The sequence below is a fragment of the Corvus brachyrhynchos genome, unplaced genomic scaffold (genome assembly GCF_000691975.1).
Source record: "Corvus brachyrhynchos isolate BGI_N302 unplaced genomic scaffold, ASM69197v1 scaffold220, whole genome shotgun sequence".
NCBI classification, from domain to species: Eukaryota; Metazoa; Chordata; class Aves; order Passeriformes; family Corvidae; genus Corvus; species Corvus brachyrhynchos.
Genome location: NW_008236209.1, coordinates 678,733 through 704,565, shown reverse-complemented (window position 1 = coordinate 704,565; position 25,833 = coordinate 678,733). Strand labels below are relative to the sequence as shown.

At 44.8% G+C, this 25,833-nt stretch overlaps 1 protein-coding gene across 4 annotated transcripts in view; it reads left to right on the top strand.

The window, feature by feature from the left end:
• FGF13 (fibroblast growth factor 13) overlaps positions 1-25,833 on the top strand; it is a 241,782-nt gene that overhangs the window by 87,396 nt on the left and 128,553 nt on the right. The window contains exon 1 of one of the 4 annotated variants that reach the window (XM_017742189.1): positions 16,405-16,740. The exons of 2 other annotated variants lie outside the window; for them this stretch is intronic. In XM_017742189.1, the coding sequence (XP_017597678.1) occupies positions 16,710-16,740 (31 nt within the window). In that variant the 5' untranslated portion in view covers positions 16,405-16,709. Of the gene's footprint in view, positions 1-16,404; positions 16,741-25,833 lie in introns of those variants that run through there. One more of the 4 variants, XM_017742207.1, reaches the window with a different exon arrangement.

Sequence of the window (25,833 nt, the reverse complement as noted above, 5' to 3'; positions counted from 1 at the left end):
CCTGCCCCTGAGCGTCCGTGTGTGGCAAGGCTGCCTCAGAAATGGGCCTGTCCTGCCTGAGGGAGGCATTGTCCTGCTCCTTCACTGGGGAACCAGTGGAGCTTGCCGTGTTTGTAAAATACAAAGGGCGGCGCTGGGAATGTGGCACCTGCAGCTCCTGAGCTGCAGGAGGGCTGGATTTGCCTTACAGGTTGTCTGATCATATGACAAAAACAAAAAATGGGATAGGGGATTTCAAGCATCTCTGAAATGCTCCTGACATGGGCAGTGCTTGTAAAATCAATATGGACAAAATGCTGCTCTGTGCTGCTGCTCAACACTTGCATTCTGCAACAGCCTGCAGCTCTGGGCTGTGATGAACTTTTAAATGCCTTAATGGGGCAGAACGTGCTTCCACAAATGAAATCAAAATTATCCACAGAGGAAATGGAAGAGCAGAAATGAGCAGATAACGTGGCTGTTTCCAGATGAACGTTGCTGTGTGATCAATACTCATTTTGAGAAGGCAGGTTGCTTTAGCCTCGCTGGAGCCTTTCACCGGTGGGTGACACGTTTGGAAACACCCGGGGCAGTTCAGCAGCCTGATCTGGCGGAAGGAGGGGCACCTTGGGGAATGTGGGGCCAGTATTCAGAGCATGCAGTTGTCCAGCAGCTGGTCCCAGCGACACAGCACCTCTCCTGTGCCTCACAGAGGGGCCAGCAGGAGCCTCCGCATGTGCCCAAGGATTAGGGTCCAGCTGAAGATGAGCTGGAAGCTGTCCAGGGGAATCTAGATGTGGTCTGCAGAAAGCAGAACAGTGCATTTCAAAATACTCAGTCCTGCTGTCATCTCCAGAGCTCAGGGGGACAGGAGGTAGGGCTGATTGAGGAGACAACGGAGTGATGTGCCAAAGAAAGCACGGGTGTGAAGAGACCTGGAAAAGGGCCTAATTTTCTTATAAAATAGATGAAAGTAACAATGTAACTGAAATGTAAATGAGGGAGAGATGAGTGTAACCTCCTTTGCATTTCAGGTCTGCTTAAAGCAAACGAACCAACCCTGCGGGTTTTTGGGATTTTTTTTAATATTTTGGTTTTTATTTTTAATAGGGTCAAAATTAAATGGCATTTTTATTGGACCTGAACTGAAATTTGGTTTTACGCTTTTCAGACTGGTGATGGGTGTAGAGATACTAGCTTTTCATCCCAAGACAGAAGGGGTAATAAGTTTCTGTACAACTTTAATACAAACCCCACAGTTCTCTTTTGAGGCTTTTCTCCTCCTGGTCACACTTGGGCAGTTTGGCTTTGTGTTCCCATCATTGCTGGCACAGCTGGCAGAGTTCAGCAAGGCGGTACCTGGGCTGGGCTGCATCTGAGTAGTGAAAGGCCCGTTGGCTGAAATAAGTGGTTTCAGGATATTTGTTAGTATCAAAGGGTGGCCAATGCCCTGGAGCCTTTGGGAGAAGGGTGCACTGATGCAGGTGCTCTGCGAATGCTTCATGGCTGCTCACACCTCTCCCAGGTGCTGGGTTGCCAGGTTGTGTGGTAGATGACAGAGGAAGGTTTCTTTCACTGAAAAACATGTCCTTATCTTCTGCCTTGCCTGGATCACACATTATTTTCCTGCTGTAGACAGCAGTCCTTGACAAACGCCTGTGGTTTCGCTGTGTGTAGTGTTGTGGATGACATCACATCTGTCTAAAATGTGAGCCAGTTTGTGGAAGGGTCTGTGTTACATTGCCAGCAATGTTTTTTGGGTGTAGTAAACATGCTGAAGCCTGTTCAATGCCTCAGAGTAAGAAATAGGTTCTTGCTGGGTTCCCGAAGCATCTGGATGCTTTTGTCACCACTGTTGAGGTATTTTCTATCTTTTTGACTGGAATAAAAGTTCTAAGAACTTAATGGAAACACCTGATCTTTTGTGTTAACTTTTACATGGTGGGGCAGGAGGACAAGAGGTTTTTCATAGTTTTCTTTGTGTTTGTCCTAAGCTTAGCTGGAGTTGGTTATGCTGCTTGGTGGAGCCTCCCTTGGTAAGCACCAGCATTTGGTAAGGCTTGATGCCAGGAGTGACTGAGGTTCTCCTGGCTGTGCGACAGACACAGAGTAAAGATGAACTGCAACTGGAGAGAATGGCAGAGACAGTGCTAATTAGAGCCTGTTAGGCCATTCACAAGTGAAACCGTTTTCCCTCTTGACCAGGTATTTGAGATTCTGAGCCTGAGGATGCTCTTCTTGGGAAGGTTGGGCTGTGCTGCTTCCCGTGGATGTCAGTGGGGCAAGAACACTAGCACCTTGCAGGGCTGGGGCACAAGGCTGCAGTAGGATATGACAAGTTGCAGGGGTTACACACAATTAGTTTAAGGGGGAAATCTATGATCTTCACAAAGATAATGTACTTAGCTGGTTAATAGGGGGCCTGCTGGTCTGCAGATGCCGAGTCATTTACTAATTGCCTGACTTGCATCATTGCATTAAATTTTAGATGTGATCTCTAGTCCTCTGCTATGCCACAGAGTAAAGGGAAATCATGTGCTGCCTCCCATCTGCTGGCATGCACTGACCTTTGGAACCCGGGCTCTGTCTGGGAGACAGCGCTGGGAGCCCAGGAGCATCGCATCCTCCAGCTCTGCGGGGCCCAGCCCAGCCCAGCCTCCTGCCTGTGGAGCCCTCTGTGTGTCCACAGGCTGGGCATGCCTGGAGAATCATCAAGGTCATGCCAGGTTGACCTTCGCTGGAAATGCATCTCATCCTCTCTGTATTGTCATCTTTAAAAAGGGGAAAGTTAAATTAGTGATGAAAGAGATTTTGGGGGCTCGGGGGTGTGTTTGCAGTACAATGGACAGTGCAGCAAAAGCTGTGAAAAATTAAATGTTCATATCCTTTGAAGTCAGGCTAGGGTACTGTGATGCTGTTTTGATTCATGCCTGCTGGCAAAAATAAAGCAGGTTGTTAGTAAAGAAAGCCTTTCTTCAAATCTATTTATTACAGCTAAAATATTCAGCCCACTGTTTGGTTGGTGTCTTGGTGCTGGCAGCTCGGGCAGGATTCGCCATGCCTCAGAGCTGCCGGGAGCCAGGGTGCAGGGCCTGGAGTGAGGCGGCCCCGTGCTCCTGGAGCAACGTGCCCTTGTTCTGCGGGGCTGTAGGAACAGGGGGCACGGCCGTGGCACTACAGAAGCCCCAGGGCTCGTGGCTGAGCTGTGGAGTGGCTGTTTGGGCTTTGGCCCCATAGCTGTTTTACAGTAGACAAATGCTGGACCCTTTGTTAAGCAGCTTTTTTCTTTAGAGGCTTAAAGAAGGAAGGACGTGACAGGTTCGTGTGTGTGAGACACAGCTGGTGCAGATGGCCACCACTTCCAGCCACTCCTCTACGAGCACGGGGGGGACACTGCCCATTACTTCTGGCCACTCCTCTATGAGCACAGGGGACACTGCCAGAGGGCAGAGCTGGGTGGTAGACTGAGGGTCTGGCATGACATTGGGGTGCTGTCCATCCCCAGTGGTGCGGTCCCTGGGGACAGGCACTCCGTGGTGTCAGGAAGTCTCCAAAAACCTGTTCCTGGCTCTCAGGACAGTGGGATGGCTCTGTAGCTCTCTAGGGCTGTGTGTCACGTCTTGTCTGGGGATTAAAGGTTTTGCTGCACGCTTTCTTGGACCCTGACTGCAGTGGTAAAGGAGTTTAGCTACATTTTGTAGAATATTAACAGGAAAATGACAGTAAAGTCTACTTTAAAAATACCTGAGGTACACAAGTAGATAAGCCATGGAAGATGCCTGTGTGTCACTGAGCTTAGAGAAACTAGATTTATGCAAATGTCCTGTCCAAGAACTGTCTGAGATATGACTGCACTGAGTGCCATGATGAACGCTTTGTTGTGAAGCATCAGATATTTCACTGGCTTTATTTGAAGCTTCAGTCTTCACAGGCGCATTTTCAGCATTTAAAGAAATTAATCACAAACACCCTGAGCTTGCAGTTGACTCCTGTGAAATGACTTTCTCTAAGAGGAGTAGTTGAGGACCTAAATGTATAAACTTTGTGACTTGATCTATCTGGCCCTACATTAATGGGGTGTGAGCTGGATGGCCTCCAGAGGTTCCTTCTGACCTCAGTTATTCTGGCATTCCCTAGAATCACTTCGAATGTATTTACTGGCAGAAGCAGATATTTTTAAAGCATGATAGGCAGTATTTAATTTGCTTAAATTCATTTGTTCATTGTTTAAACTGGAGTTCCACACTTCATTGTTACACTTCTTGATGCAGTTTCCATTCTGAGCATTGCTTTCAGCATGACAAGCTTTTCATCCCTGAGAACTTTCTGGGAAAGCTGCCTCAAGTCACATAGACCACTCTCTGCAACATCCGTTGCTTTTTGGGACCCTTATTGACTTTGCTCTTCCTAGCAGTTTATCTTTGTAGCCCGTATCAGAAGTCCGAGTGCGCAGGCCAAAGCCTCGCTGTGCTCTGTCACCCCAAAAGGAGGCTTCTGCAGCCGGGGGTGGAGGCCCCCAGGGAAGCTGGGGGTGCTGCCTTGGTGGTTTGTGGTGAGCGGTTCTCTGCTCTGGCTGCTTTCGTGGTGTGAGCTGAGCATCTCTCTGGTGCACAGACAGAACTTCCCTTCTCACCTTTTCTGGCTCACAGGCTCTGTGTCTTCTACAGAGATTTCAGTGTAAACATTCACAACCAGAGTGCGTGGATGCAGTGATGTGACAGCCAAGTGGTTAATTAATTATAAATGAAAGAAAAGCCCCTTTAAGCCATGCCAGTCCGTTCAAGTGATCCAGATTTGTCTGATAGCCTGTGTGATCATGCTTCAGTTAACTCTGTCACAGTGAATTTTCTGTGATTTGCAATCTCCCCAATGTTCAACTCTTGTTCATTGTTTTTGACACTGAATTTTGTTGTAAACCTTTGAAGTGGTCAGAAATGATAAGCTAAAAAAACCCCAAAACCTCTTTTCTTCAGTGTTTCTGCTAGATCTTTGAGATCTTTAGTGTAGTATTGATGGAGATTTTCTTTGGAGTATGAAAAGGGTTTCCACATGTCATCCAATCAGTAAATGACATGTAATTGTAACAGGCAGTGATATTCTCTAATTAGATATCAGTGCTATAAAATGTTTGAAAATCAACAGATGTGGAGGGAATGGGTGCTATTTTTAGACTAGGACTCTAGATGAGAGAGTAAGATTCTAAACCAGATTTTGATTGATTTGTAGGCCCATGGAAGAATCCACAGACCAGGGAGCCTAGGACCGACTGCCTAGAGGCAAATCTACGGTGCCAGGTGCCATATCCCTGTCGCTGGGGAGCAGACGTGGCTCTGAAATGCAGCCAGAACATTTATAGGACTAGCAGGGCACTTTGAGAGCAGGGCTCAATGAAATCCTGCTGTGTTTTGCTTGCCTGAGACCATCCCTTGTGTGCCCTCTCACAGCTGTCTTCAGGCTCTGGTCTCTGGAGGTGCTCCTGTGCTGCGGCAGAGGCTGCTGCTGGTGCTAGAGCTCCGTAAATCACTCCGGCAGGGAACGTTCTCATGCCTGAGGTTTAACTCCAGAGGAAGCTGCTGCTGAGAACATGACAAAGAACAGAGCAGTGTGGAGGTTTTACACTGAGGAGGGCTGAGTATTTACATCCTCTTTGCTGTATTTGGTTCTTTATGGTGTAGTGGTGGCACACACTGCTCAGCCCCGAGCCCCTGGGCATCAGTGGTGCGGTGTCAGTGGATTCTGCCCGATCTGAGTGGGGAGGGGAGAGCTCCTGGCCCCGTGGCATCAAGCACAGCGTGGGAGAGAGCTGAGCAGGAGCTACTGCACCTCTGCTGCTCATGGGAGTGCAGCCTTTTTACCTACTTAGGACAGTCCTTGCCTCCCTGGGAAGTTGCTGAGCGAACGTGGGCTGCAGCTGTGTGATCCAGAGCTGCAAACCCTCCTCACCCTCAGTGATTCTGATGGTAGCCGGTGTTGGTCTGGACGTGTGTGAGCTTACTCCCCAGGCAGAGATTTGTCACTATCATCACCTTCAATAGCTTACTGGAAAAAATATAAAGATTAATTTTTTTAATATATTTTAATTTGTTAATCTTTTATTATGCTGGAGCTAGAAATCTCTGAGGTTATAATTGGAGAAAATAGTAATTGCAGGGCTTGCTCATGCTAGTATCTTCTTCCCATAGGTACGATACGTTATGGCAGTGTCTAAGACATTATTTTAATTGGTCTGATGCAGACCTTCCCAAGATGAATGATTTATCTTTATTTTATTACTTCGTTTCTACTTCATTACTTCATTTGCTACTTGTCATAAAGGAGGAGACAAGGAGGCCAGTGTCTGTATGGAGGATGCAGAGGACCAGTGCCTTTTGTAAATCATCCTGATAGTGGTGAACATTTTTATGTCTGTGATCTGAGCCATGAAGGAAATTGCTGCTCAGCTTCTGATGAAACAGAACTTAGTGTGATAAAGAAGCAGGAAAGTCCATCCTGAAAATAATGGGGACAAAAGTTGTGCAACATCAGTGACTGTAACTTATGGGAATGTAGGAGAGAAAAAATAAAAATGGTACCTTGTTCCTCCACTTTTTCACCTACTATAAACTCACGCCCTAGGCAATAAGAAATAGAAAAAATAACAGTGAAGCAAGAAATGCTGTACAACAAGCCATGTCTTTAGATTTTTCCCTTTCCCTGTCTTGCTAAGAAGAGATACAGGCAAAGCACTGCCTTTTCTTTCCAGTGTCACTAAAAGCATTTAAGATTCACTGCAGTTCATTGGCCCTGCTTTCTGCATTGTAGAGGTTGAACAACATGTGAGAGCAGTTACTAAGTAGTATGAGGATTTTGTTTTTGGGCAGAGAAGGTCTTTGAAAGCAGAGCAGAATCAGTACGTGCTGTAGATCTCCTGCCTGTGTTGTTTGTCTTCCTGCTCTACACAGACCACCAGTAGGCTGCCTCCTTTCTCCTGCCATTCAAAGCATCCTCAAGGACTACAGTGTTTCTCCTGTTAGGTGTATGGACTCTGAAAGGAGCAAGAATTACTTGGAGCCTCCTCTGACTGGTGCCAGCAGTGCTGGTAATGTTCCAGTTGGAAAGGCTCCTGGACGAGCGAGGTCAGTCTTTCGTTCTTGTGTTCTTTCTTCGATTTTTTTTTTTTTCTACTGTTTCCTTCCTTTTGACAAAGCTGTCAAAATTCATGATGTTCTGATTCTCTACAAATTTCCTGTACAAGTTTAGTTTGCAAATTGAAACATGAATTCAGTCCTCACCATTCTGTAGTACCATTTGTGTACGAGCATCTGCGAAAGTGCCTTGATCTACACTGCAGAAAGTTTTCTCTGTGAATTCACAACTGTGTGTCAGGAGTGACCTTCTGTGCTGTTGTTCATCTCATTCAATGTGGCAGGACTGTGATCACTCCCTGGTCAGCCAAAGACACATCTTGGTAGTAGTAATACTTGAGATTTATTATGTTTCATGTGGCAAACTACATCCAGAACAGACCCAGGGTGATGGCTCAGGACTGGCAGAGAGGGTTCACACCTACACGGTGAAGAGGAGGAGGAAGAGGATTGTTTTATATGATTCTGTCAGCTGCCAAGCAATCCCATTTTGGGGAGTTGAAGAGTGGCTTAATTTCAACTCAGACATCACAGGTGAAACCTCAGACAGAAGAACTAAAGTGGGACTTCACAGAAGGGAAGATCTTCTGTTGGCAAATGCAAAAGGGTTAAATAATGCATACAAATCTTAGGGCCTGATTCCTCTATCCAGTACATGGGGGAGGAGCAGCTTGTGCCCAGCTGTGGGAGATCAAGCTGGACAAACAGAGAAGACTTGCTTTTGCCCAGTCCTGCAGTCATTTCCTTTCTCTGCTGGTTTTACAGACTGGGGGCTGCTCCCCAGCTGTGGCTCCACATCTGCCTCCCACACCTTGGCCCTTGGCTCTTGCCGTGCCTGGGCTCCTCTCCATAAGGTGTGCCCTGAGGCTGCAGCTCCCTCTTGGTGCACCTGCCATGAATTCAGCCTTTGGAATTGTTCAGCCAAACACCCGGCTCACTTTCTGGTGGATGCCACTGCTCTGTGCATGGGCCTTTCTGCACAGGCTGTTTTGCCACAGGTGTTGCCTTGTGTCAGCCACTATTTTTCTGGTGAGGTGGCTCAGCAAGCCCTAGACTCTGAAATCAAGCCTAGACTTGAAATGGGTGTGCTGCTCAGAGGTGAGGAAGGGCAGGTGCTGGGGCTTTTTAAGTGTCACTGGCATGGCCAGGCTGCGGCAGGGCAGCTCCTGGTCCCAAGCAGCTGTGACATTCCAGGGTTATCCACCCGTGTCACGGAGGGTGTTCTGTAGGTACGTGCATGCAGTGTGATGCTCTATCATTGCATACACGCAGAAGGTGGTTTTTTGCCCTGGTTCTGTGGCCTCCTGTAGGCCATATGACGTTTCAGTGGCTCTTGAAGAACTTGAAATGTTGCATATTTTCCTAAAAATATGATCCTCTGATTCTTGCTGTTCTCATGGGAGCAGGATCATAACAGCATTCCAGAAGCTCATTATATTTTTACAGACATTTTCTATCTCCTGCTCAAGTTGTAATTGTGCCATTTCTTTTTCCTGAGAGCACTTTTGGCACTATTTACTGAAGGTGAACTTGCAAATCAGTAGTGTCTTGGAAAAAAAATTGCCATTTACTGTATAGCAAATGCCTTGTTCAAAAGCATCTTAAGGCTTGGGGATGACATTGGATGACTAAAGGCCTTAGCTAGCTGACCTTTAGCATCCCTCTAAAAATAGATCCCTTTCAATGCTGGCTCTCTTTCAGTGGCAGGTGGGGTTGTGCAATGGGTTTTCATTACCTCTGGCACTTTCTCAGTGAAGCATGTGAAAACTAGGCAGGTTTTCACTGTCTGTTCTGTAGTAACAGCCTGCATTTCTCAGTGGAACAGCTTCTGTTACCTTATACTTCTAAATGTCTTTAAATAAAGGAAGTATTGAACACAAAGATCAATGCATGTGGAGTTTAAAGATGCACACACTTTTTTAATGCCAGTTAAGCTAAGTTTGAACTTTGTTGTTTGGTTGCTTAATATTAATGAGAGCAGTTCAGAACTAATATTTTATAACCATCAGTGCTTATGGAATGTTATGACAGGATTGAGAGCCCTCAGGTTGGCACGGATTATTTAATTAACTGACCGAAGTATGAGTTCACTTTGATGGAACTTTAACTGGGGTTTCTTTTCTGTTCGTTTAAGTTTTACCTAATGGCTCTTTAAAGAAACCAGTAAATGTGTGAGACTTGGGTTTGTATCTAGTGATAAAAATACATCTTGTTCTTTTTATGGCCATCTTGGGGGGGGGGGAGAAAAAAATCCAACAGAACAGCAGGAGTGATATACTTGGGGAAAAAAAAACCCTTCTGCTTTTAACTGTTTTGTAAACAGTGTATTAACAATGATGAGATAGTTTAGGAGTGGGAGCTCTGACTGATGTTTCAATATAAGTGGAAAAATCATTCCAAACAACGTAATCCCTTTTAGTTCTTACTGAAAATTACATTCTCCTCTTGTGCCTTCCTCTTGTCAGATTTCAAGGCTGGAACAGCTTTAGAACTTTTGAGGGTTGGTCTAGATGATCTTTAAAGGTCCCTTCCAACCCAAACCATTCTATGGTTTTACGACTGTCCCATGTGACATTTTTAACTTAATGCAGATCTTACAATGCTTTCAGATAATGCAATAAATGCATCTGCCTTGAAGGTTTATTGTGAGTCTCAGCACTTCAGTTGCTGTGGCAGGCACATACTGTATTTATACTTTGGATTATTCCAATTAATGCATGTAGTGTAAAAAAAGATAAAGTCTAGAAAAAGCAATAAAAAATGAAAACAAAAAGATATTTTTAGGAAAACATACTTCAGTCTCACAGCAGGATTGCCTATGTTTATCAGGCTTCTTGGAGAATTTTGGAAAGTGCTGTTCAACTTCAATTTAGAGTCCATGGCTGCTGTTCGCATTCCGTCTCAGCAGCTGGAGTTACTGCAGTTGCAATTTCCATATTGTGTCTGTTCAGAATCAATTAAGAGTGTTTTGTTTCATAGTGGAATATGAATAATATTCTGCTTCTTAATGGTGCATGCAGGAGTGGGCAGGTCTGGAACGGGCTGTGTGTGAGACCAAGGCATCCCAGGAGTTTTGATGCGAGGAGCTGCCGTCGGTTTCTCAGTCTGAGTCTCGTGTGCAGCGGAACAGAGCTGGGCTGCAGAACCCCACAGGAGCCCTGTTAGACTGGACCAGCCCAGCTGATCCAGCCTCTCCTCTGCAGCATTTGGGCTGTGCTGGATGTTGTGGCCCTTGGACATCGTGGACATGATTATCTGTTTGGGAATTCTGGTTTTTGTCTCAAGTATCTGCCATGTAGCTTCATTTGTTATTTTATTTGTTGTGTCTTACCGCTGCATTGCTCTTCAAGCCACAATGAAAAATTTCTCTTCCTTTACAGATCTGTCTTTGCCATTTAGGTTTTCTGGATTTTATTTGCACAGGGGAGATCCATGAAAGTCACTGGCAGTGCCATTTATATCACCAATTCAGAAATGACAGTACAGGTACACCCTGTGCCTTCGTCATAGCATAGGTCAGGGAGGAGAATATTGCCATTGTATCTTTCATTCTTTAATTATGAAAGCACCCATTTAATGTAATTTTTTTTACCCTTTATTGTTGCATTTGGCCCAATTCAGTTGCTTTTTGTGCAGACTTACTGATTAGGTTAGACTACTGCCTTGCCTAACTGCAGGATCGGCCTAATTATAAGTAAAAGAGCAAATTCATGAGAAAGTAATAATAACCCTTCTGCTAATGATACTCTGTGATGATTTCTGTATTCTCTTTGTAGTACATGGATTTCTGAGCGGGACACCCTGAAAGAGCCTTCCAGTAGAAGCAGTGGAATCAAACTTTGGTCTTGAATGTGATACAGTGACACTTGAAAATGAGATGAGGAAAAAACAAGCAAAATCAAAGTGATAAATCACAGTGAAAAAGAGCTCCCAGTGGAAAACCTCTGGGTGTTATGACAGAAAATAATCTTCTTACAGTGTTTTCAAGTTACTCTTTCAGTCCCATTTTAGAAGTATTTCAGCTTTGCTATTGATACTTTTTTGAAGGTGGTTATTCTCTGTATAGTACTGAATTTCTGGTATGTCATAAATAAGCCTAAAATAATTAAGGTGGAAGTATGTATCACAGTCAGGTGGTGACCTTCCTGAATGACCAGCATCTAATGCCGTCTGCTTTTTATAATGTGCAAATCAGTGAGGCAAAGAAAGAAGCAGATGTCGCTAGAATGACTGTAATAACAAATTCATGCAATTATGCCATGCTGTGTTCACATTTTGCTTCTTCCAGAATCAGGTCAATTTTGCATAAAAGTTTTTATTTTGCCAAAACTTGTTGTGCATCTTTTAGCTGGTTTTGGTTTTGGTTTTTTGGGGGTTTTTTTGGAAATACCATTTTAAGACCTGAAACCAAATTACACATGCAAATAGAGAAACGTTTATGAAAAACTTTTTTAATTAGCCAAAAGAAACTTTGCAGCATGTTGGTTAGCCTGAAGTACTCTCCGTTCAGAATGCTTTTTGTTTTATAAAATTGGCTGATGGCTTGACATCTTTAAAATAAACAGACGCCCATGCTTAAGTATTTCCCTCAAGCTGAAACAGAGCCAAGGGCTGCACCACATAGCAGAGCAGTACTTCTCCTTGCCAGGCTTCTCCTACCCATCCCTCCGGAGTGCTAAGTTTTAATTGTATACATTTTCCATCAAGCTGCAGTTCTGGGTTTGTTGTGTCCTCCAGGTAATGTAACAGGGAACAATCTGTGCACTGCACAAAGCCTTGGACGTGCTCATTATCCCCCCGTCCCCACACAGAGCTGCACTCAGCTTGGATGGTTTAGCAGGTCCAAGCTGGTAGGCTTTTATGCTGTAAGTGCTTCGGGTTTATGATGAAAACCTGTGCTTGTTGGATGATTTCTTCCCACTGTAAAGAGAGCATTAAAAGAGATTTTCAAAACTTGTATAAGTAGCAAGGCAAGTGGCAGTTACTTCCGTGTGTGTGTGCTTGTGCCTCCTTTCAGCCAGGCAAGAAGCAGTGGAAGGATCCAGAAGGAGCTTTTCTGAAATACTGCTGGTTTTCTTGGCTGATCTCAGTTTACTGACACTCCTCTCTATGACTGAATGATTGCTTTCTTACTTCCAAGTCTTAAAATAACCTCTGCTATTGCTAGAAGAGGTTTAATAAAAAGAAATAATATATAGCATTTATTAGCTTGAGATGTGGATAGCTGCTGGCTAGTAAAACTGCTTTGTCAGGGAGAATATCAAAGTGGAGCAGAATCAGTCACCAAGAAAAACCTGAACATTGCCAGTGGGCTGGCTCTGAAGAAGGTTCCTGGCATGCCCCGAGGAGGAACGATGCTGCACTGCCCGCATGGCTCAGGCCGGGGTGCTGCTGGCAGCTCTGGGGGATAAGGGCAGCGCTCAGGACACAGAACTGCTGCCCACAGCTGTGTCAGTGAGCGTGTCTGCCCCAGGGGGCCATGTCAGCCACAAGTTTTCTACCAAAAATTATTTCCCCTTGCTCCTCTTGACTCTGCTCAGAGGGAATGATGCCTTGAGGAAAAAGGTTTGTGGCTGTTTTTCCTGGTCTACTCAAGGGAAAGGCTTCTGGGCTCACACTGCTGAGGGATGGAAAGTGATACTGGTGATGCTTGGTTTTGTTCTGTGGACATTTGATGAACTGTTAGTTTGAAATTCAGTAAGCTGCTTTCCTCCCAAAATAGCCCAGTCCTGAGGAGGGCTGGGGCAGGACAGCGCCCGGCTCCAAGTTCAGACATCTCAGTCTGCTGTTACCTTGTGCTCACGCTTGCTCTTAGGTTTATACATTGTCCTTCATGCAGAAATCCAGGGTAGCTTGACAACCAGTTCCATGTCACATGTAATTCCTGATAGTATCATTTTAAGACGCTTCACTCAAACAAATAGCCTTTATGCCTGGGTTTAGCACGCTTGATTGTTCTGATGTTTAAGTGGCAGAGTGTTTCCAAGCCAGAGAGAAATCTGACTTGACTCTTCCAGCGTTGTGATTTCGGGTGGTGGTGTTCAGAGATGGGTGAGGCTCCCCAGGTGCCTGGGAGCTCCGGGGCGAGGCTTGCAGAGGCAGCACAGGGAAGCTGCCGTGGGCAGTGGAACTGGGACGGGCACGTTTGCCACGCTCTGGCTCACCTGGAGGACTGACAGTGGGCAGCAGCGGTGAGCTCAGCACCGGCCTGCTGCTGCCGTGGCTGGGCACAGAGCTTGCTTGCATGGCTTTGGTCCTGGCACCGTGTGTGATCCCATGACAGGCAAGCAGGGAAGGGAAAGCTAAGGAAAAAAATTGGTATGTGAGTAGATAGCTTAAAATGTGGAAATCATTTTCTATTACATACCTCACTGATTCTTTGTTCCCTTTTTGTCAGTGTAGAGTATTTCTACCCAGCTGCTCTTGCCCCACTTATCTGCTTTTCTCTAATATGTATACAATTGATTTTATTTTCATAAATGTTTTGATGAGAGTTTACCTAGGTAGATGAGGGGTTTTCAGGATGGATATATTTGTCTACATACCCTGCAGTAGAATGTAATTGTTAGAATGCAGAAGGATGTGAAAAGTGCAGAAGGACAGCTGAAATATCAATAAATCTTGATTACACCTTGCCCTCTTCTTCAGCAGAGGCTTAACTCAGCTATTTTTTAAATAAGGTGTCAGTGTGCATAGCTATTTAGGAATGCGTTTGTGGAATGGAAGAGTGTGGGAATTGTGAAGTATGTGCTGACTTTGTGCCTCTGAAACATGAATCTGGTATTGATCATAGCCCCAGTGCATATCTTTTGTCACAATTTGTGTTTTGAAGGCCAGATAAAAAAATAGATACATTATATATGTGTGTGTGTGTGTATATTTGCAGGATTTAAAAATGTACTTTAAAAATGTGCAATGTTAATAGAGTGTTTGAATTAAGGATATAAAGTGCTTTGTTTTAGTTTTTCCATCATAACATCTTTCATCATTGTGCATTCCACAGATGATCAAAGCAAAGGAATGATTGCCATGGGTGGGCAATTCTGCATAATAATGCAAGATGTCACAGAAACAGAATATAGATAGACATGGGTAAGACAGTGTTTTTCACTGAACTGACATGGAGAATTTACAGAACATCTCAGGGTCACAGAGCACTGTGAATAGTGAAATACGTGTCTGCGCACAGGAATGATGATCTACATGGGAGAGCAGATGGGGGAAGGAAACATTCCCACTGCAGGGCTGTCAGGGTTTTAACTTCAGAGGTTTTCTCCTGGCCTCTGATGAACAGCTTATAGCAAAAACATTCAGGCCTGCAGAGAGAAAAGCTGAAGAACCAGAGACAACTTTTACTTTACTTTTTTTTTTTTGCTGTTCCTATTTAAAGGTCTGCCATAACTGAGAGCAAGGGTAACAACCCAGGTCAGACAAACTTAAATTAAGCTGCTCTTTGATTTTTCTGAAGAAATCCTTTCACGATGTCTCAGTGGCACAGTAGGTAGTCTTGAACTTTTCAGTGTTTGAACTGTGGCAATGCAGGGAAAGAGGAGGAGATGTTTTAGATGGAAGAATTTTGTAACATTTCAGGAGAGGCTTTTTCGAGAACATTTGTCATTGGTCTGCTCTTTCTGGTTTAGGGGTAGTCTGTTTGGCAGGGCTGAGCAGAGGAGAGCAGGACCACTGCCAGTCGTGGCTCAGTGCAATGGTGACCCCTCCTGATGGTTCCCCTGAGCAGCCTGGCTCACGTTCCAGGGCAGCGCCACTGCTCAGGACCAGTTCTGACTCCTACAGATGCTGCACTGGTTTTTTCTCTGGCAGGAGCTGCTTTGGTGGGTAGCAGGTGTAAGTCTGTAACTGCATAGCAAGATGTCAGGGCTTTGGATGTTGGTCAGCTTAAAGAAATGCTGATTATTTCAACTGTCCCACAGATCCTGCTCTTCTTTTGATTAGATGCTTTTGAACATGCCATAAAGCTTGAGAAGCTTCTGGGAACAGTGGAGACATTTACTTGAGCAAGCCTTTTAAGCTGAGGTGGGAGGCACCCAAATGTGGTGTCCAGGGAGCCTTGGGATAAAAGTGACTGTGCCGTGCGAGCATTTCCAGCAGGAGAGGAGCATCAAAGAGCTGTGGTGTCCACAACATTTTTTCTTAAAACCTGGCCCAGAAGAGGCTCTTTTGCTCCAGTAGACCATTCTGGGGATACATGTGCCCACAGATGATGCTTTTGAATGCTTTATGAACATGCATCTTGGCTTTGTTAGGGTGGCACAAGCAGAGCGTAGCCGTGTGCTGGTGGTGCAGGTGTGGTACCCTGCAGTGTGATCTCCATCTTCTGGCTCAGATGGCCACATGTGTGTGGTGAAGAGCAAAGGAGAGAGAGCACGGTGCTGCTGCTTACTCCTGCCTGTGAGAGCAAGTGGGAATATTCACACTCATTGTCTGTGACTGCCTGGAAGCTGATGCTGAGGAGTGTGTCTGGGTGTGTCTGGTGCATTTCCATCACTGCTTTTGTCAGGGCATTTTGGAACTAGGTGAAAGGAAAAGAAAATTTGCATATCAACACACATTGACATGAAAATACAGCATCCAGTGAACAGCTTAATTTCCTAAATTGACTTTTAAATGGTGAGACACGAGTGTATGTGTGGAGCTCAGCAGGGCAGTTCCTGTTGATGGTAGGGAACAGCGAGCCAATCCTCAGCTGCAGGTCTTGTGGAAAATAAGTTTGCAGAGGATTCACAGAGGCATGAAAAGCTCTGATGGGTTGGCTGAGGAAGAGACAAAACCTGAATCCACTGCTTGCAGAGCTTTAGTGGGAGGGGTTCCTCTTGCATTGCAAGCTGGTGGTGGAGCTTCCTGCACTCCTGTGGAGGCAATTATGACAAATATTTTCTATTAGGAAAGTGGAAGTAATGACATATGTCATGTGTGTACTTTTTGTTTGAGATGTGCATGACTGTAAAGAAGCAGATGGCTCCTTTAATTCTGATCATGGCATGTGGCTTCTCTGATTATGAGTCCATTATTCCTATACAGATCTTTTTAATAAATTCTTTCTGAAGGGAGAAGGAAGTGAAATTGCTTTGCATCAACTCATTAAAAATTACCAGGAACAGTAATGGTTATTAGGAAGGCTGTGTCCAGTGAACTACAAATATGTTGCCTGGAGCAGCCTAAAAAAAAAAAAAATGAAACAAGCCACAAATGAAATGTAAATGTTAATTCCCAGAAGGATGTTTGTATCCTTGTGTTCACACAGGGAGCTGAGGCAGCCCGGGCAGTTCTCCATCACACCCTGCTGAGGTTCCTCTCCCATCTGCACAGGCTGAGCTCACAGGCAGCACTGTGGGGTGCAGCCCTGCACCCTGGAACACCTCCTGCTGCTGCCCAGACATTTGCAGGACACGAAAGCATGAGAATTTGGCCTGCCTGGTTTAAACATATTCATATTTCTTGGGTATTCCTGCTCCAGATTTTTCCAGTTGCTGCTTGAACGCAATCCTGAGCATTTATTTTTGATAAAGCGAGATGGACACGTGATTTGGATGGCAAGTTGGATAATGTTTTCTTTCCCATGGATCCAGTCAGCCCAGCAGTGATTGAATGGGGAGAAGGTGGAAGCCCATAGGTCAAGGTAGGAGATGTGGTGCCTTTTCTTCTCCTCCTCCTATGCCAGGGAGCAAAACCCCCCGAGACCAGGGTGACTTGGCTGTCGTGACAGGCTTTTTGCTTTGTCCTCCCTGGTACTTGTTTTCATTTGGCTTGTGCCCACAGGGCTCTGCCAGCATCTCTTTCTGACTTCCAGTTGTTTCCTTATTTCCTTGCTAGCACCGCTTCTTGCCCTGGGATCCCCTCAGCCTCTCCTTTGCACCCCTAATGGTGTGCTGTAGCACTAAGGTGCTACTGCTGTAAACCCTTCAGCACATCTAATGCTTTGAAAAAGCAATTTGATAGAGATCATTAAAACCCTGGTAATTACAGGCCTTTATTTCACTTTTAAAACATATAAATTGGCTTGTTCTTTTTCTTTTAGTACTTCTCAGTTGAAGAGAATCCTAGATTCACACAAAATGTGTTTCCTTCTGATCTAATGAATGTGACGCTGTAATCAACCTCTTAGGAGTCTAATGGGACTCCATCCGTAATGTGTGATTCAGAGCAGTGCTAATTCCTTCAGTCTCACTGAGGAGTGAGGCAGATTGGAGCACACTCCTGCAGCTAGATGTGTAATGTTGCCATGTTTTAAGTCCCTTTTGGACAAAATGAAGATATATCCACTTTACAGTGACAATATTTAAATAGATCCTGGCTTTCAGTGTGCTGGCTTGGTGACCTTCTGATGATTTTGAAGGCATGGTTGTACTGCATGTGGTCTGCTGGTGTTTTGAACACTCTGTTCCATTTTTCCAAGAGTCTCCTTCACCCTCAGGGATGACAATGTAGGCGGGGAAAATTCCTCCTAATGTCAGAAATGGAATGCTTCTCTGTAGAGTAGTTTGGAGACTGACTGGCTTGATCGTAACCTATTTTTATAAAAACATCCTAACTGCTATCAGTTCTTCACCATGATGAATTTTAGCTTTGTGCTTTATTATGCTGATACTTTCTGAATGCTCTGGCAAGTGCTGATGGTATTGAAATTAAGAGTGTTAAAAATGGAGAGAGGAAGGTGGGAAGAGGAGTTCCATTGTTCCATTTGAGAAGTGAACATCATCCACATTTGAGTTTTGAAGGGAGAGTTCAGTGTTCAGTGGCGTGGGGGAGAGAGAAGGAACATCCAGTGGGGAGCTAAAATGTTTGAGAGCTGCTATTACAGGTTTATCCCTCTTCCCTGAAGATAAAATAGGACAGATATGAGAGAAAAAATAGCAGTGATGGAAAATGCACCTTCCCTCCATCAGGCTGAATCCTGCAGTAGCGCTCCTGGAAAACCAAGGGCAGAGCAAACAGACCACATCTGTCCCCTCAGTGCCTGGTTAAATATGTGCTTTGGGGCTCCTTGGATACTCCTAGAGGTAACTCATTGATCAAATTCCAAGCCTGAAGCACTAAGAGCCCCTGACTCTTACTCTGCTTGCTCATTTCCAAATTTCTGCAGAGACTGGAGGAGTTTCTTCATTTGTTTCACTGAAATAAAGCTGAAGGTTTACTAAAATACTGTGTAATAGTGTGTCTTCACTGTCCATCTCTTGATTTATTCATTTCCATGTTTTAATGCCTAAAATCTCTCTGTATACAGAAGGAAAACAGGAAATGTTAACTAACTTAAATTACATGGATTTTCTTGGCCAGAGAGAAAGTGGAAGGAAAATGAAACCGAGATATGGTCACAATTCTAATTGACACAGATGGGATTATCTTTAAAAACTAAAACTGAAATTTGGCAGCAAATTGGAGCAAATTGTTTTTTTAAAAAAATCAAAATAAAATCGAATCACTTTGATAACAGAACATTTATTGAATGGAAGGTGGATTTTGAAAAGAACATGGGCAGCATTGTTTCAGAGCCTGTGTCTGGTGCAGTTCTACAACAAACACTTGATAGTCTCCCAGACAACACAGCTTAATTGTGAGGAGTAATTTTGAGGGTATTATGCTTGTGAAGCTTTGGGGCCTTTGCTCCTTCTGATCTGTCTGCTGAGCTCAAGGGCAGAAAGCTCTCAAAAGGGGCTGAGGATTTTTCTGGCTGAGAATTTCCTGCCTCACCACCACCTTGGTTCCTTCTGATGTTCACCCAGAGACTGCAGAGCTTTAGATAAACTTGTTTGGAGTGTGATGATGGTAAACGGGATGTGAGCCACCCAGGACCCCTGTGCAGGTGACTCGGTGGAAGTGTGTAAATTCTCTCTGGAACCCCACTGCATCACTTTATTCACTTGTAATATAGTAGTTACTAAGGAATAGATTAAGTATTCACATTACGGTAGCAAAAAAAGAAAGAGATATTAATTATTTAGCAGGTTTCTCAGGAGGCCTCCTAAAAAAGAATTGAGGAAGAACTTTAGAAGTGTTTTCAGAAAGAAAGTGACTGGATGAAATTCTCCTTACTTCTCTCTGAGCAGTCCCTTTGAAACTCAGTTACGTTCCCTGAATACATGTAAGGATCTATCTGGGGTAGTGCAGGAAAGCCGAGATGAGCCTGAGCCACAGAAGAGCTGGGCCAGCCCACAGGGAGGATGGAGGATGTGTTGTCACTTCTAGCTGAAGTGAATTGTTATAGTTCAAATGAGAGACACTGAGGGTAGGAGAGCTCTGGTTCTAGTCCCAGAATCCTCCATGCACATGCCAGGTGCTTCTCCCAGCATTGGCTCAGGTATATGAGACATAGTGGCTTGAAATGAAAATAAATAATTAAATATACTCAGTTTAACAAACTTTTCCATCTAATGTGAGCTCAGAGATAATTTAGGGGCAGGTGTGTAACGAGGGCAGCAGCCTGCTGTGAGCCTGCAATGCTGTCAGTGCAGTTACCACGTTATTAAATGCTGAGTGTGGACCTGACTTTCAAGAAACAGGTTTTTGTTTAGGAAACAGCAAACATGCACATAGAATATTTTGTTGCTGTTGTTCTTCAGCAGTTGATTTTACTGTGTAGCACAGGGTCGAAAGTCTGCTGCACGTCTGTCTCCCTTTTATTAGGTGAATAACAGTCTATAAGTGTGCTAAGTGCATGGAAGGTGCTTCGTGTTAGGCTACTTGATTTCTCCCATGGAGGACTCAGAATTAGACTCACTGAAGGATTTTGTGCTTCACCTCCAGCTGCTGAAATGGGTTTATGTAGTTCAAGGGCCAGGCTTAATTATCCTAAGCATGATGACTGCTATACCTGTAAATGTCCCTGCTTAAAGGCTAAATGCTGCCTCAATTGTCTTTGTACCTTTTTTTAGTGTCCTTCCTTTATTAAGCACAGAAAGATTTTTATGGTTTTTTTCCCCAACAATGGGCAGCAGCTCTCTGCAGCTGGTTTGTACATTGATGGCAGCCTGGGCTGCATACCAAGGTCACAGGCTGGTTCTTATTATTTCAGCTATGGCACACTCATAATTTGTCCTTCCTGTATTTCCTTTCCTGGATGGCTGAACCATCCTTTCCGACAAAGAGAGGAGGGAGTTTATCAGTGTTATCTGTAAACTTACGTCCTGTGTGACTATCATCATAGTACTGTCATTATTGAAGAATTTCCCTTTGTGTAGTTAAATAATTGTTTTCTGGATGAAAAAGGAGACTCAAAATGTTATAATATTCTTGCATTTGAATGGACTTTAAATCCTGAGCAAATCAAGGTTTTTCATTTTGCTGTTTCCCTGAAGTTTCCTGAGACAGAAAAGGCATTTGGCACAGCAGGTCATCTCTGACGATGTCTGAAAACAAGCCTGCAGTCACAGGGATATAGATGGTGGCTGCTCTAATGAGTGCAGGTTACATCAAATTGCTTTAATGAGACAGTGCAGTTGTGTTAGGCTTATTGCATATCTGAATTAATGGCTTGAAAGGAAGTTTGTCAGCCTGCTTCACTAGAAACCAGATCAAACAACAGCCTGGCATATTCTGCAATGACACAGAATAGCAGAATTGGGATTTTAATTTACCTCAGACTGTGTGTGATGCTTTCTATTAATAAAACAACCACACACAGGTACTAACAGGCAGGTGTTAAAATAACAATCCCCCTGCTGAGGGTGCTGGCTCTGCACATGCAGCCACGAGTGGCCCTTCCACATTGACAGATTTAATTGTAATGGCAGTGAGCTGAGCTCCTGGATGAACCCAGCCCTGCCCCTGGTCATGTCAGGCATCCTGTCCCTCCACTGTGTGTCAGGAGCCGTGCTCACGGTACCTGCCAGGCTGGAACCAGCCTGTCCTCAAGGAAAAAAGCCGTGGTTTGTACTGCACACGTGGCAAATCACCAAAGCAGAAGCTCTAGTGCAGTCACTCTTTATCTTGGCGTGGTGCAAGGTTGGGGTAGTTGCCTTCCATCACAGCAGCCTTATTTTAGTTGATTAAGTGTTGGCTGGCACAAGGCTCATCTTCTGCCCAGTCAAGGCAAAACCTGTGACCATTCAGCTTTGGAAGCTTTTAATTATATATATATTTGTTTGTTTGTTTGTTTTTTAAGTTTAGTATAGTGTGCTTTTTTGTGTTTTGCTTAGTTGTGAACTGTCCTTTCTCAATTGTTTCATTTCTGGCTTATGTAGGGTAGTTTCCTCTTGATGATGTGTAATGGCAGAGGTGTTCACTGGTTGCTATTAAAGATACTGTGTGACACTAGAAACAGAATATTATACTTGCAGTGGGGAAATCAGAAAAGGTGGAAAATTACAAAATGCAGCAGGGAAATGCGAGAAATGATAAAAAATGACAAAATGCAGTGGTAGTTCTGAGAATGCAGCACAGGCTGAATGAATTGTGGGGGTTGACTGGAGGGGGCCTGATAACCCCCTTTGGGCAGCTGAATGGAGGTCCTGAGGATGACAGCAAAGGGCATTTTTGTTAATAACGCTCACCCCGGGGCACTAGGATTGTTTAACAGCCTTTGGTTACTGGGAAAGCCGAGCCATTGTCTGAGTGTACAGTGAGATGGAACGAGCAGAAGCAAGGCTGATGCGCTTGGAGTTTTTAAAAGAAAGCATCAATAAAAAAAAAAAAAATTAAGGGACTTTTCAGCCCTTAAGAAAAGCTTTGATGCTCCTGAATCACATGTGATTTTGGAGGGCATGTTGAGCTCCTAATTTGAAGTGAGATGATAATGAAAATCAGTGGCTAAAAACTGAGAGGGCTAGGAGAAAATCATCACTTAATGTTAAAAAAAAAAGAAAAGGCTCCTCAAATAAGCTTTGGTGGGAAAAGCAGGGCAGTGCTACAGCAGAAGACCTTGCAGTACCCAGATCCAAGGAAAGCAGAAATCCAATCTCCAGCAGCAGAGTACAAGCAGGGACACTTCATGCTGAGCCACAAATTCACTTACACCAAGCCTTTAGGACGCAGAGGAGTAAAGATGCACTTTTACCTGGTGGTGGCTGGGTCACTGGTACCACAGTCTGAGAGAGCTGAGGTTATGGTGTAGCTGTGAAGAGAAACCTCCAGGGCAAGGCACAGGAGAAGCAGCTGGTGGGAGGATTGCTCCTTCAGGGAGGGCAGGAGAGGTGCTGCCTGTCTGCGCTGGGAAATCATTGTGACGATGTTTCGTGAAGTAGGATGTCAGGTTGGATTTGCAAACGCCACACAGAGGGATGCATTGAAAGGATTTAACAGATGAGAAGATACTTTTCAAGAGAATCAAAGCTAAAAGATACAGGTAAAAATGGAGAAAGCAAGTCTGCATTTCTACCAAATACACAAAGGAAGTAAACTTTGAAAGAATGAGATACGATCAAAGAGTGTCATAGTGAAAGGACAAGATGCAGGGGAAGAAGAATAATGTGACCAAGAGACCAAACCAACCTGCAGTTTGTATGTGAAACTGAATCATGAAACTTCTGTAATTTAGGGTCAAATTAGCAAAGATTAATTTGTGTGTACTAGAAAAATTACCTGTCAGTTGTTGCTTATGATTGCAATTATTGAATAGCTTTGGAAAATACAACCACAAAGCCTGTAATCTTACATGTAAATCGATGTTTGCTAGACATGATATATTGACTGAAAATGACAGATTATGAATCACAATTTGATTGTCTGGAACTCAGACTTTTCTGCAAAAAGACATAATTTTAACTGTAACTTTGAGCCTGCAGTTTAATGATCTTACGGAAAGAAATGCTGTAGAAGCTGGAGAATCAGATTCAGATTTCCATGTACTGGCTTTCAGGGCAGCACATTGATGCAGGGTTTTATTGTTTGCTGAAATTATATCTGAGTGATCTCTTCCACTTCTCCTGGCAGAGAGGAAATGTGAGAAATTAGACAGGTTTTAAAACAGTGCATGTAAAGGTGACAGAGCAGATGACACAGCACCAAGAGCAAGGCACCAGAGAGATGGACAAGGCTGATGCAGAGACTGAGGTATGTGTGGATATATCCAGACCCATCCACACACAGGGTTTTAATTGGAAGTGTACTTGTCTGTTTGGGTATAAATGTGGGGATGAGCGTGGCATCTTGAGAGGGTTCAAGTTTTAGCAGATGTTTTCCCCCAGGACACCATGTGATATTGTGGCTGCCTATGAAGGAGTCTCTTGTAGGGTCAGCGAGAACAGTTGTTCACTGTGACATAAGTTTTAACAACAGCCTCTTCATGTCTTGACAGACTCTCACATCTGCCCGTACATGAGCTGTCCTGTTTGAGAACAGGTAGGAGAGGGGGGAGAAGCAGCAGTCCTGGAGTGGCAGCAAACTGCCCGGGTGAGACAAACAGATACTCCCACAGAGCCAAAGGACACGAGGTGGTTTGAACTCCGGGAGCACAGGCCAGGCCTGTTACAGTAGATGGGAGGATTTCTGATGGCTTTGCAGGGAGCTGATGTAGATGCACAGCTGTTAAAAAAACATTTCCCCTGTGGTTCTCACATCCTCTGTCTCTTACTCTGCTCCAGGACACCCCAGGTTTGCAACTAAGCAAATGCTTTGTGACTCGAGTCTACTTTCTTGGAAAGACTTAAAAAACAAAACCAGAAAGAGGCAGAATCTTGGCTGGAGACTTTGCTTTTCTGTAGAAAAACCTTACTTTGAAAGTTTTCATTCTTTTGTCAAGTGCTTTCTCCCATTTATGTCCTTTCTGACAACTCCTGTGTCAGATGCAGAGAACCAGAATGAAAGGAGGAAAAACAAACAAAATTATTAATAGATGTCAAGAGTGCCAAGGATGGAAGTCAAAGTTTGCAGGTTTTGATTTCAGTCGGATGTGAGAGAACTGAAAGCTTTAAGGAGGGGGCGTGTGGGTGTGAGGCTCGTTGTGCCTCTGCTGCTGCCAGGCTGCGTGTCCAGGGATGTGGCCCTGCAGAGGGGGAGAGGATGCTGGCAGTGCTCCTCGGGGCAGGGCAGGAAGCAGCAGGAGGAGGGGATGGGTCTGACAGGTCAGCTCCTGAGCCAGGGTGAGGCAGATGTAGCTGGGCTTGGCAGTCTGAAGGAATGAACAGTCACCAACCCCCTGATGGTAACTTGTATTGTTCTTTGCTCCTCCCGTGGCTGCTGAGGGGGGTATTCAAAGCAAGACCAAACTCTCATCTCTTATGCATTGCCAATCACCTGCTGGACGCGCAACAGTAACTCCCTGTTAATTAGAGCCTAGATTCTCACCAGGATCTGCATCAATTCCCAGAGCTGTCACTTCTTTCTTAATAATTTATTTGCCTCTGTAATTGCTTTGCAGAGTTTTCATGGCATCCAGGGAGTGCATCTTCAGCCCACACCGTACACCTGAGTGGTACCGTGGGTTGTGTGGCATGCTGAAACACACTGAGAGGTCTCAGTATCTGCCATTCACCTGGGTGGTCAGACTGTGCAAAAACCAGTATGCAAACGTATTTGGGAAACAGATTGCCCCTCTGTTCCTGGCTGTGCAATGGGCAAACTGGTTGTGTCTTATTAATTATTTTCCTGATCTCTGTTTTAATAATGAAATTGTTGGCAAGTGACAAGGAGTAGATCTGAGCACAGTGAGTAGGAAACATCCTCTGTAATTTTTTGGTTAAGCCTCAAGTAATTGGATCAAAAGCATCTGCATTTAAACTCCGTACCGTGGTTCATACCAGAGCCACAGTCCTCTGGGGGTTTAGAGCTGCTCACAGCTCCCCTTCCAGACTGTGTGTGTTGGTTTCATTTCTGGCAGTGAGGAGAGTGAATGGTACCTGCTCAATCTCGGGAGCCTTGGGAACCATCAAGAATTCCCAAGGTTCTGGCATTGCCATCCAGACCCTTCCCACAGCACTAGACAAGGGAACGTGGTGGGACGGGAGGAGGGACTGCCTGTGGCTTGTTTGAAGAGCAGAGTGGATGGTGGATCATCTTCTAGGACTGTTTCTGCCCAGTAGGTGCACGCAGAGCTTTCTAAGCACCTGTAAGAGTACACCCCTCACACATTTCAGCTCAGCTCTGCCACTCCCTCTGAGTTCTGTCACCTCTCCCGAGCCCGCCCACGGGTGCATCCACACGCATCCTGCTCTCTGCCTGCAGCCAGCCCTTGCACTTCACTGTGCACCCTGGACTGCTGCCTGCCTCCCTCACAGAAAGAGTCCTTGCACCCTAAAATCCACCGTGACTTGGAAAGGTGATTTTCTTCCATTCCCTTCAGCTTGGAGCAGCGTCAGGAGTGTTTATTGATGGGGAAGAAGAGCACTTTGGGGAGGAAAGAGGGAGAGATGAAGTGTAGGCAAACCTCACCTGCTCTTGTCCCACCCTTCCCTCACCACCTGGTGCTCCTGGTTTGTGCATCCCGGCAGGGGGAGGGATGTGGCCCTCCCCTGATAACCAGGTGAAAGCAATTCCCTGAGGAGATGCTCCCCAGGTAACCTGGAAACAGCTGAGAATCACGCCAAGAAAATTTCCTAACAATCACACCACCACAGGTGTGAGCTGTGAACGTGGCTGTCTGGAGGTGGGAGGCTGTTTGAAAATGGCACTTTGTGTAAATTAGGTGCCCTGTTGTGGTCAAAGGACTTGAAAGGAAAATAGTGTAGGTAACACCATCAAAACTGTCTTTAGTCTTTGCTAGTTTAGTTGCATGTTAGTCTTCAGTTTTTGTTCTGAAGGGAATGGAATTGGATTCAAGGAACATCTTACAGCTTCAGCA